General features: G+C 35.9%; 1 protein-coding gene across 1 annotated transcript; it reads left to right on the top strand.

Annotated features, from left to right (window-relative positions):
• The first annotated feature begins 3,152 nt into the window (after positions 1-3,152).
• On the top strand, positions 3,153-4,367 carry LOC141587779 (putative F-box protein At3g16210). Its single transcript, XM_074409248.1, has one exon. The coding sequence runs from the start codon at positions 3,153-3,155 to the stop codon at positions 4,365-4,367; it is 1,215 nt and encodes a 404-aa protein (XP_074265349.1).
• Positions 4,368-11,793: the final 7,426 nt, after the last annotated feature.

Here is an 11,793-nt window from a genome sequence, read left to right as displayed (position 1 = left end):
CACAAAACTAAACTAAAGATGGACTTTGGAGGGGGGCTGATTTATATCGACGACATTTTAGTAAATATCGACGACGTGTTAAAAAAAAGACGATAACTGTCCTTCTACTCATCCAACACTTTCTCTCTCTAAAAAATTTCCTCTCAAATTCAACTAAAAATCAACAATTTTAAAAAAAAGCGACAACAATTAACAACATGACGGATCCCGAATTACCGGTACTTAAACAACTTAACCGTTTCATTATTTGGTTATTTTTTTTTTTTTTGCGCACCATTAAATCTATTCGATAATTGTTTTACGTCACGTATTAACTTAGTAATAGCAAACATTGCGATTTTTCTGCGTAAATCTGAAATTTGTACCACAAGGTTGAACCATGGACCAAACTTTAAGATCTAACGTTCAGCCATGGACCAAAGTTGGAAAGCAACATTTGCCATTGTCCAAACGTGGGAAAGCAACGTTGGCCATGGTCAAAACGTTGGAATCCCACGTTTGGCCATGGAGAATTGTTTTTTTTTTTTAAAAAAAAGAAAAAATTCACGATGGTCAGACGTGGGATTCCAACGTTTTGACTATGGCCAAACAACCAAACCCAACTTTTGTCCATGGGCAAACGGCCAAAACCATCGTTCCTCCATGGCCAAACGTCCAAAATTCACGTTTCACCATGGATGAAACAACCAATTCCCACGTTTCATCCATGGTGTCTCCTTCCCCATTTTTTTCGACTCAAATTCGACACCAACAACAACATTATTCGACATATAATTGACCTATTTTACGCAAACAACTATACAATTATAACTAATTAGCAAAAGATTGACAACAAAAACAAAAATACAATTACAATAATACAAACAACAATCTATCGTTCAAAACTAATTCAATAAAGTTTAATAAAACCTAAAATAATCAAAACAAATTCAATTAACTAGCTAAATCGAAACATATAATCAATTAAAACTAACAAATAAAGTCATTTAATCTATTAACAACAACAATAAATGATTTAATTTCAATTACAAAGCTAATTTTAAAAAAAAAAACTAATTTAAACGGCAGTGGCGGCGTGGTGGTGGCGGCGTGGTGGTAGGAGGTGGTGATGGTGTTTGATGTTGGGAATATTTGAGGATTTTTGGACTTAGAGAGAAAAGAAGAGAGTTAGTGAGATGTGAAGGGCAAAATTGTCTTTCGAAATGAAAACGTCGTCAATATTTACGAATCGGGCTTTGGGGGAGGAAATTCATCTCAGAATGGTTACTTTCACTCTAAAAGTAAAATTAGTACACAATAAATAGTATTTCACATAGCCAAGTAGTGTACCTTTACTTACTCTAACTCTAATTAAGGAAAATTAAAAAAAAAATTGTCTTAGTAAATCCGGTAGGTCTCATGAGTCTCCCACTAAATGGGAGACATAACATGGAGAAAAGAAATTTAATGGGTCTCTCACCCAATTATGTGAGAGGTTTCTCAATAACTTTATTAAGAGACCGTCTCTCTGGAGTGCTTGTGTCGTAAATTACTCTCTAAAAATTCCACAAATAAAAAACGAATGCACTAGAAAATCAATTTTAGTCCCCAGACACTTACACGTATACTAGCCCGTGCGTCGCACAGGTAAAAAAACTAGTTCACCTTTTTAAGTCATCGCTAAACTTATGGTCTCAGTGAGTTAACACTATTGCTTTATTGACAAAGTGATACTCCCTCCACACACTCATTTTATCCCCGTTTCATTAAAATACTATACTCATATATTAGAGAAATGGGGTGAAAATAAATGTATGAAGGGAGTAAAATAGTTTAGGAAAGTAATAATAAAATAAAAGTTATAAAGGTAATTTAGCAAATCGCCTAATTTAAGCAGTTTTGGCATAAAAATGAATAAAAATAAAAATTGGTGTCGAACCCGTGTAGGGCCGAGCAATTTTAGGTCCGGACTGGATCATTTGGTTTGGACAAAAATCGGACCGAATTCTTTTAGGTCCAGTTGAACTCAATTTACTTTATTTTCAATTAAGCTTATGTGTATTTTCTTTGAGCTTTTTTAATGTTTCTAAGTTAAGTTTTAACTTTTTGCCGTCAAAACTCAAATTTTACTGATCTTATAACTTATAAGTAGTGTTTTGAGCTGTATTTTAGTTTTTTGAGCTTAATGTTTAAATGAACAAACTCAAAAATTTTATAGTAAAATTCATAATCTTTAAAATAAAACTTAAAAACTTTAATATAAAGCTCATAAACTAGCCAATTGTAGGTACTACATTAGATGTATTATCTACTTAGTGCCTAATTTAAGTAGTTTTGGTTGCGAAAAAAATAAAAATAAAACTTGGTGTTGAACTACTGTTGTAACACCCCAAGAGATGATTGAGAGAAAGTTGTCCCACATCGGGAAACTATGGAGCTTGTGATATATTTTTAAGGGATTCCAACCACCACTTAGTAACAAGACCTTGTGCTTTTGGGCTTAATTGGGGACAAATAATGGCCCAAAGGTACACATCCCATCTTATTGGGGTTGTGTTACGACGGTGGTGGGTAACTATTATAAATGGTGTCATGAGTACCCGAGTCACCCACCTATCGGGGGAGGATTCTGGGCTTAGGCTTGAGTGAGGACAAATAATGGCCCTGTTTCGTATTAAAAATTCAGGTCATTAAAATATGCGATATTAACAAAAGGGTCGGGTAAAATCAAATCTCGAGTCAGATTGAGATCCTTAATTCGGATCCTGTTTGGGTTGATGACAAACCTACGTCATTAAAATATGGGCGTAGTCTTCCAATTTTATTTTGCCTTTCATAAAGTGATTCGACTAAATCTGTGAAATTGTTAAAAACATCGTCTAATTAACAAAAGAGAAAATACTTCGTTAATGATATCGAAAATCCGGAAATGTGTAACACTGAGTAGCGCTATATTATTTTCCAATTGCTAAATGCCAGATCTCAATAAGTTAGAAGTCTTTTTTTTATCGACAACAAAAGAAAATAGTTCGAGAATTAAAAAAAAAAAAAAAAGCTAAAAATACAAGTTGGTATTGAAACGACATAGGCCTTGAACTTTTAATTTCCGGAGTGAAGAATCAATCAAGAACCCCTCATTTCTGTAATCACTGCTGGTTTGATTCTTCAAGAAAATGCAGAAAATGAAAAGCAGAAAGAAGACCAAATCCTCATCAAATCCGACCCGTATTTCCGAATTCAGGTACTTACCAACTGAACTTTGTACCCAAATTCTCGCAAATTTACCAGCCAAAACGGTGTTAAGATTCAGGTGTGTATGTAAATCTTGGTGCGACATTATTGATAATCCTGATTTCGTTGCCCTGCATCGTAAAATTTGCAAAATCAATTCCGTCAGTAGTAAACTGTTACTATCCTTTGAGTGGTTGGGTCGGTTTGGGCGGAAAGGATGCTTGTTGACAGTTCGTCACGCTGATGCTCTTCGTAAAACTGATCAGATTTTAAAGACTTCGCAAAAGTATGATCTAAATGGAAGCTGTAATGAGTTGGTGTTAATTCGCGGCTTAACTGGTCTTGGAGAACGAAACCCGTTGATGCTGTGGAACCCTTGTATTAGAAAGTCGTTGTCAATTCCTCTTCCTCCATTATTGTCGTCCTCTGCCGGCAGAGTCGTGTATGCATTTGGGTTTGCACCTAACATTAACGATTATAAAGTCGTTGCTATCTCATCAGATTGGAGTCAGGCCGATGGTACGAATACGTGTTTTGCAGTTTATACGCTTAGTGATCAACAATGGTCTCTCAGAAATGATGGCTTCAATATGTCTTATCCGTACTATAGCCGTATGTTTTCGCGATATTGTCCCCAAACGGGTTTTAACTTTCAAGGAGCATTATATTGGATTGGTTATGACCCAAATCGGGATGGTAACGTTGCTGATAGTTCAACTCATTTAGTTTCTCTGGACTTTGATTTGGAAAAATTCAACTACATGGAACTGCCATTTGCTTCAGACGATAGGGGAGCCGTAAGACTACCTTTTCGTCTAAGGGAGTCACTAGCGGTTTTCTGTATTTCTTCTGTGCAATCCAGCATATGGGCGCTGGAAGGGGACATTGGAACCGGGGTGTGGACCCAAAGGTTCTCAGGACTTTCAAGTTCTGATGGTTTTGATTTGTTCAAGTCTGCCCCATTTTTGCCGCTGTTCTACTATGATAGTGATGATGGTGGCCGTATTGTTTACTGGAAGAACTCGTATAACATTACTAGCTGTCAAGTACATGAGCTTGGAAAATCAATGAGGGATTATGTGGATATGCAAATGTATATGGAGGGCTTGGTGTTGTGCAAAGGTTACGGAGCTGAAGATCTACAGTCATGCTCATGAACAAGAGAATGCTACTGTCTATTATGGCTGACTTTGGGAAGTTGCTGCTTTTCTTGATCCTGGTAAATGTTTATACTTGAAATATTACGTGTTCTCAATCTTGTTGATACTGATCTGATGAATTGCTCTTAAATGTGGTTCTGCAGTTTGTGGATAGTGGATACGTATGTAGTAGTGTTCTGCGTTTTGTTTTGTTTTGTTTTGATTTTGTTTGTTCCGATATACTGTATAACTATGATTGACAGGGAAACTGTTGAATGCGCTAGTAAATGATCATCAACAAATACGAATGTTCTATATTAGTTGGACCAAAGTTTCTTTATTTAGTTTTCGTTATGATTCAATAAAATAGAATGGTTCACGAAATTGTTTGTTTATACCTTATAATGTGAATTAGCAACCAAAGCAATGCCATTGGAAATGCATTTATTGTTTCATTATAGATCTTCCAAAAATAATATCTGACCGAATCCTTTTAGAAAACGGTGGGTGAATATTGGTGTGATCGCCTGATCGGAATAAAGGATGTTTGATGACCAATCTTTTGATTATGTGCTTGCTTAGCATCACTTGTTTTGTTTCAATTTGTCCAAAATAATGAAGACATATGTGAAGGCTTACTGTATGAATGTATGATTACCCCCTCAACTCCTGTTTGTCTCGCCATCTTTAACCTTGAGGAAAAAGGCTGCTTTTGCTTCCACCACCTCCAAAGCCCAACAATGTCGCATCTGTGCCACTGACCGTGCTACAACACCCGCCTCAATAGGCTTTATCGGAATTGCCAGTTCATCAATAAGCATGGCACTCATCCTCAATAGCCCATTTTGCACCTACAGCAAGTCAAATTGGTGTCCTAGATTATATTTTGGATGTTAGCCCCTGTTGGAATAACTTAATTAATCCCTCAATTTTCTTGTAATGCCATATTAAGTCCTCGGGAATACTACTAGTACCCCATAGTGTCTAGCTCAGTAATCCAGCCTTGCCTGTACTCCCTCAAGGCTGAAGCTTCATGTGAATCATGTCCCATTAATCCCCCGTTTTTCTCGTAATGCCATATTAATTTGTCATCCCCACCGCTGATGCTAATAGGAATACATAGCACAACAACTACATACAACCTTTCTTCAGCACCCATTTAGCCTCCATTTAGCTCCGTCATACAAACGATGGATGGTAACCAATAGACTCCTCCAACAACCTATTTATTGAGCTGGTATCTCGCCTTCATGTAGTGAGGTGAAATTAAAGGTCTCAAACATAGCATTATTAATTAGGAAACTAGTATATCTTCTGTTGGCTTGTTGTATGGTAATTAAAAGCATTGATTGATGGCTTAACAAAGAACTCGATGAGATTCAATAGAGACGTCTAGGAAATTAGGATACTTGAGTTTGAATCAGATAAGTGCTCGTCATCTTTGCTTTTCCGAATCAATTACTCCGGTCTTGCAGAGAAGTTTCGTGCCTTAAATGCCTTTTAATTTAAATAAATTAGCGCTAACAAGTAATTTAATTGGTTTGGGTTTGTGTTAAGCTCTCTAAACACGAAACCGAGATAAATAACTTATTTATTAAATTATTTTAATCTTTTGTCAAATGATATATTTACACTTCCAGTTTCCAAACATTGAAATGACATGAAGACAAACAAGAAATTAAGGGCTGTAGGGTGACCCTAGACGTACGGGGTGAATCAAGTCCGGGATTGCAAGATTTTGTGTCAGGTAGGGTCATTTCAGGTTCGAGTAATTTTTGGGTTGTTATTTTAAAGTTATTTAGGGATAGTGATCTATTAGCAACAATAAACGTTTGGTAGCATCATAAGGCCAGGTGTATTCAAGTTCGGATCATGTTTGAGTTTCGGGTCGAGTGTTATTCGGTTGGGTCAATTTTTTTCATATCAAACCTTAATAACCTATTTATGTAATTGAGTTAATATACAAACGATACGAAATTTATTTGGATTGGGTTGGGTTAGGCTAAAGGATCGTGACCCGTTTACATATGACACGAACACAAACGCGACACGTATTAATATGCTGCCGAGTATGCAATAATAAGAAATTCTTATCGAACAACCCGGGCTTGGATCTAGTCGGTTTTACCAGGTCTAATGTCAATTAAACAGTAAGTGGATTATACATCTGATGTATTACCACCAAGTGCTTAGTTTTAAGCATTAAAATAAAGTTTTCGAGTATTATTTTAAAGTTTCTGAGTTTTACTATAAAGTTTTTGAGTTCATTCAATCAGACATTAAGCTCAAAAACATTACATATAAGTAGACCTGGAAAAATCAACCCGACCCGAAAAGGCTGACTCGAGACCCGAAATCGACCCGAATCGAAACACCCGAACGAAACTCGAAATCAAATTGACCCGACCCAACCCAAAAATTACTCGAGCTTTCATAGACCCGAAATGATCTGACCTGAAACTACTCAACCCGAAAATGACTCCGACAAAACATTTTAGTTGATACCAAAAGACTTGAAATGTCTTTTTCTCTCTTAATCATTGACCCGAAAATGACTCGACCTAAAGTAACACGACCCGCTTGACCCGAAACAGACGCGACTACAAACATGTAAACCCAAAATGACCCGACTCTACCTAAACTAACCCAAAAATTTGAGAAACCCGAAATGGCCCGATCCGAATCGGCCCGACCCGAACCCGGCCCGTAGACCCGATTTGTCAGGTCTACATATAAGCTCAGTTAAATTTGAGTTTTGACGGCAAAAAATTAAAATGTAACTTATAAACTTTAAAAAGCTCAAAAAAATACACATAAGCTCAAAAACTAATGAGGTCTGAGATAGTCCATCCGATATATTTTCCTATTTCTCGTCAATTAATCTGAGCATAGTCTTTGACTTTTGCCCTCTAATAAGTGATTTGACTAAATCTTTGAAACGATAAAAACATAGTCTAATTTACATAAATTTCTAAAACTAGTTTCCATCCCGATGACAATGTCTCATTTTCCTTCCAATCGCTAAAGATAAGATCTCTATAGGTTAACGTCCTTTTTTATCGACAACAAGAGAAAATAGTTGAATAACAATAAAATAAAATAAAAAAACAAAATAAGATTTCAAGTTATTTTTCGCAAAAACGCCTAATTTAGGCAGTGTGTTGGCAGAAAAAACAAATTAAAAATAAAATTGGTATTGAACCGCCTTCAACTTTTAATTTCCAGTGTGAAGAATCAAGAACCCCTCTTTTCTCTTCTGATTTGATTCTCCAAGAAAATGCAGAAAATGAAGAGCAGAAAGAAGACGAAATCTTCATCAAATTCGACCCGTATTTCCGAATTCAGGTACATACCAACTGATCTTTGTACCCAAATTCTGGCAAATTTACCAGCCAAAACCGTGTTAAGATTTAGGTGCGTATGTAAATCTTGGTGCGACATTATTGATAATCATGATTTCGTTACCCAGCATCGTAATCTTTGCAAAATCAATTCCGTCAGTAGTAAACTATTACTAGCCCTCGAGGGGTCGGGTCGGAATGGGAAGAAAGGATGCTTGTTGACAGTTCGTCACGCTGAGGCTCTTCGAAAAACCCATCACATTTTTAAGAGTTCGCAAAGGTATTATCTACTTGGGAGCTGTAATGAGTTGCTGTTAACTTTCGACCATATTGATACTCCTTATCGACAAAATTTGATGCTATGGAACCCTTGTATTAGAAAGTCGTTGCGAATTCCCCTTTCTCCATTGTCCTCCTTTGGGTCAGTCGTGTATACATTTGGGTTTGCGCGTTGCAGTAATGATTATAAAGTCGTAGCTATGACTTTTCGACATTGTGAGAGTACAGGTGTTATGAATCCGTGTGTTGCAGTTTATACACTCAGTGATCAACAATGGTCTCTCAGAAACGATGGCCTCAATATGTCTTATTCTTACTTTTGGCGTTTGTTTTGGCGATATTATCATTCCAAACCGGGTTTTTACTTTCAAGGAGCAGCACATTGGATTTGTAATGACCCAAATGGAGATGGTAACCCTGCTGATTGTTCAACTCATTTAGTTTCTCTTGACTTTGATTCTGAAAAATTTACCTACTTGGAACTGCCTTTTGCTTCAGACGATAGGGGAGCCGTAAGATTTCCGTTTCTTCTTAGGGAGTCTCTAGCGGTCTTCAGTATTTCTTCTGTGAAATCCAGCATATGGTCGCTGGAAGGGGAGAGGGGGAACCGGGAGTGGACCCAACGTTATTCAGGACTTGCAAGTTCTGACAGTTTTATATTGTTCAGTTCTACCCCGCGCTTGCCGCTATTCTACTGTGAGAGTGATGATGGTAGCTGTTTTGTTTACGGGAAGAAGTCATATAAGATTGGTAGCTGTCAAGTGCACGAGCTTGGAAAATCAATGTCTCGTTATGTGGATATGCAAATGTATATGGAGGGCTTGGTGTTGTGCAATGGATACGGAGCTAAAGATCTACAGTCACTTGCTGAAGAAAATCTCAACAACAAATGACTGATAAATGATGTTCTCCATCTGGTTTAAATGTTTAATGTGTATAATATCCGTAGTTCTGCAGTTTGTGATACCTTGTTTTTGTTATGCCTCTTCTTTTGATATTGTTTGTTCCTACTGTTGATCACACTGGTAAATGATTTCCGAGGTTATAAACTATGATAGGAATATAGGATGTTGGATGCCCAATCTTTTGATTATGAGCTTGTTTAGCATCACTGTTCTGTTCAAAATAATGAGGACATATGTCAAGACTTACTGTATGATTCCCTCCGCCCCTATTTGTCTCGCAATCAATTGTTCTCCATTATCAACCTATTATCGAGGTAGTACCTCGCCTTCTGTAGCTTTAAACACCAAGGACTCGGAGAGTGAGGTGAAATTAAAAATCACCATAATTGTTTCCCCAACATAGGAAGTTAATTTAGAAGCATAGATTGATGAAACAACGCTTTCTACAAATATCTGATCATGCTTTCAACAAATTCAAATTTACTGCAATATACTCGTCTAATTACAATTACTACTTAATCTTCATTAGCTTCAAAAATTAAGCAAGCAATTTCATTCATCACCTAATATTTAATAACCCATATACGGATTAGGATACGATGGAGGATGGTTGTTCATTCTAGCAAACAAATTGAGGTAAATCGTCTTTAAAGAACAAACCAAACTTCTTCATCCATCTTCTGCCAACATAACCTAAACGAGACATACGGATAGGATGGTTGTTTCTAGCAAACAAACTGAGCAAAATCATCTTTAAAGAACAAACCAAGCTTCTCCATCCGTCTTCTGCCGACATAACCTAAACGAGACATTGAGCATCCCGCTCCTTTGTAACTCCATAGCTGTCATCAAATTCAACCGATTTCTTTACCAGGCATGGCGAGCTGCCTGTCTCTCTTCTTGTCGCCGCCTTTGCTTCTCTAACAATTCTTTACTTCTTGCTTTCTCTTCACTCTTTTTCATCACTTCACATGACTTAGCGATGATCTTTGCATATCGAGCTTTTAACATTGAGGCCCGCAATTCCTTTGGATCTTCGATAGCCTTGAATTTCTTTGCCATCTCTTGTTTTTCATGTTCTTCAACTCCATGGCACCTCTTAATTCCTGACATTATTGTTGTAGTTTGTAAAATTAGATTTTAGGGTTTTTCTGTAAGATGAAATTTGTTGTAAGAGACTTGGAGTAATGGTAGATATATATATATATAAAGTGATAAGGGTAAAAGTTTCCTAAAAATTGAACTTAAGTGGAAAACGTGAGATGAAATTTGTTGTAAGAGACTTGGAGTAATGGTAGATATATATATCAAGTGATAATAAGGGTAAAAGTTTCCTAAAAATTGAACTTAAGAGGAAAACGTGTCTAGTTATTACTAATCCTAATGTAAAAGGGATACGTAATCATCAAGGAAATTACGATACCCTACGGTAACTTTGTTTGGTAACAATTGGATACGACAAAAAGCCTTTTTTATTTTCAAATTATAATCCCGTACCATTTATTACCAACTAAATTGATCTAGTTATAGTTATCCGAGTTTGAATCAGATTAGTCCTGGTCATTTTTGAAAATGAGTCCAGATTATGTTCATTTCCTAAAAAGAAAGGGTAATAAGTTTATTTTTTAACTGTTTAGATCAAATTTTGGTAATATCTAACGGTTTTAAATTTATGCACGTATACAATGATATAATACAGTTTAAGAAAGGAAATGGGTTTTGCATTTTCTAAAACAAATGGAAACGATCCTAGTTGATTGAAAATGTATTTTAGAAACAAAAAGAGTAACTTTCTGAATAACTTTCCAAATGTTCTCTTTTACCGCTTGCCTTTGTCATTCTCCTAATCTAAAGTTAAAATCTCAATAAGTTAAGACTCTGTTTGAAAATGCATTTTAGGTACCTTATTTGGTCAAAATAGTTTAGTTGACCAAAGTTTCAAGTACCTTATTTTTTTGTAAGTATTTGTTAAGTAGCTTATTTAACCAAATAAGTTACCTGAAATGAAATGTTATCTAGAGTAGCACTTGAAATATCAGGTATCTTATTTTATTTTATTTTCCCTTTTTACCCCTTAAATCTACACTATTAAATAATATTCATATTCTTTTACGTTATTTTACCAAAATCGGTTACATTTTCAGTTAGTTGCCAAACATTTTTTTTATCTAATTAGGAGCAGTTTATCAACTCCTAAATTTCAGTTATCTTATCCGTTATCTTTTCATGTTTTAGTTATTTTTCAATTTTCAACTACCTTTACAGGTTTCAACTACATTTTCAGTAGTTTACCAAACAGAGCCTAACACCTGTTTTTACAAGCAACTAAACCTGGCAAAGTTCACCGGGCCTTAAAAACCCGGCCCGAATAAATCGACCCGTACCTGACCCACTAGCCAAATCACAAACTTGACAGTCCAAAACCCATATTTACCCGACGCAATATAACTCGTCCCAATTTTTTTTTTACAAGCTAATATTGTCCATATATAACTTAACAATAATTGGCCGGAAAATGACCGGACCCGAATAAATCGACCCGAAATTGATTGAGGCGAACCGGAGATAGGCGTAGAACTTTTAATTGCCATCCTCTGCCATTTTTTTACTTTTTTCCCTTGCAAATCAATCTACATTTCGTATTAGTTCTTTCTCCGTTGCAAATTAATTGTTGTTCAGAAACAAATTAAAAATAAAAGTTGGTATTGTTATCTTTCTCCGTTGCAAATTAATTGTTCATCAGAAATCACAGGTATTCTCAAGTTTATTTGGCACTGCTGTTGTTTATATTGTTGATCTTTTCAAGTTTGATGATTTTCTTGTTGAATGATTGAATAATCAAGAACCTCTTTTTTTTCGCTCCTCTTATCATTAATTTCTTTTGATTATATTCTCAACTGAATGAATGTTGTGCAGAAA

Source organism: Silene latifolia, chromosome 6, assembly GCF_048544455.1.
Source record: "Silene latifolia isolate original U9 population chromosome 6, ASM4854445v1, whole genome shotgun sequence".
NCBI lineage: Eukaryota > Viridiplantae > Streptophyta > Magnoliopsida > Caryophyllales > Caryophyllaceae > Silene > Silene latifolia.
Note: the sequence above shows the minus strand (reverse complement) of the source record. Positions and strands in the feature narration are given on the sequence as shown.

Coding starts and splice junctions, on each gene's coding strand:
- LOC141587779 (XM_074409248.1), top strand. CDS start 3,153: ATGCAGAAAATGAAAAGCAGAAAGAAGACCAAATCCTCATCAAATCCG.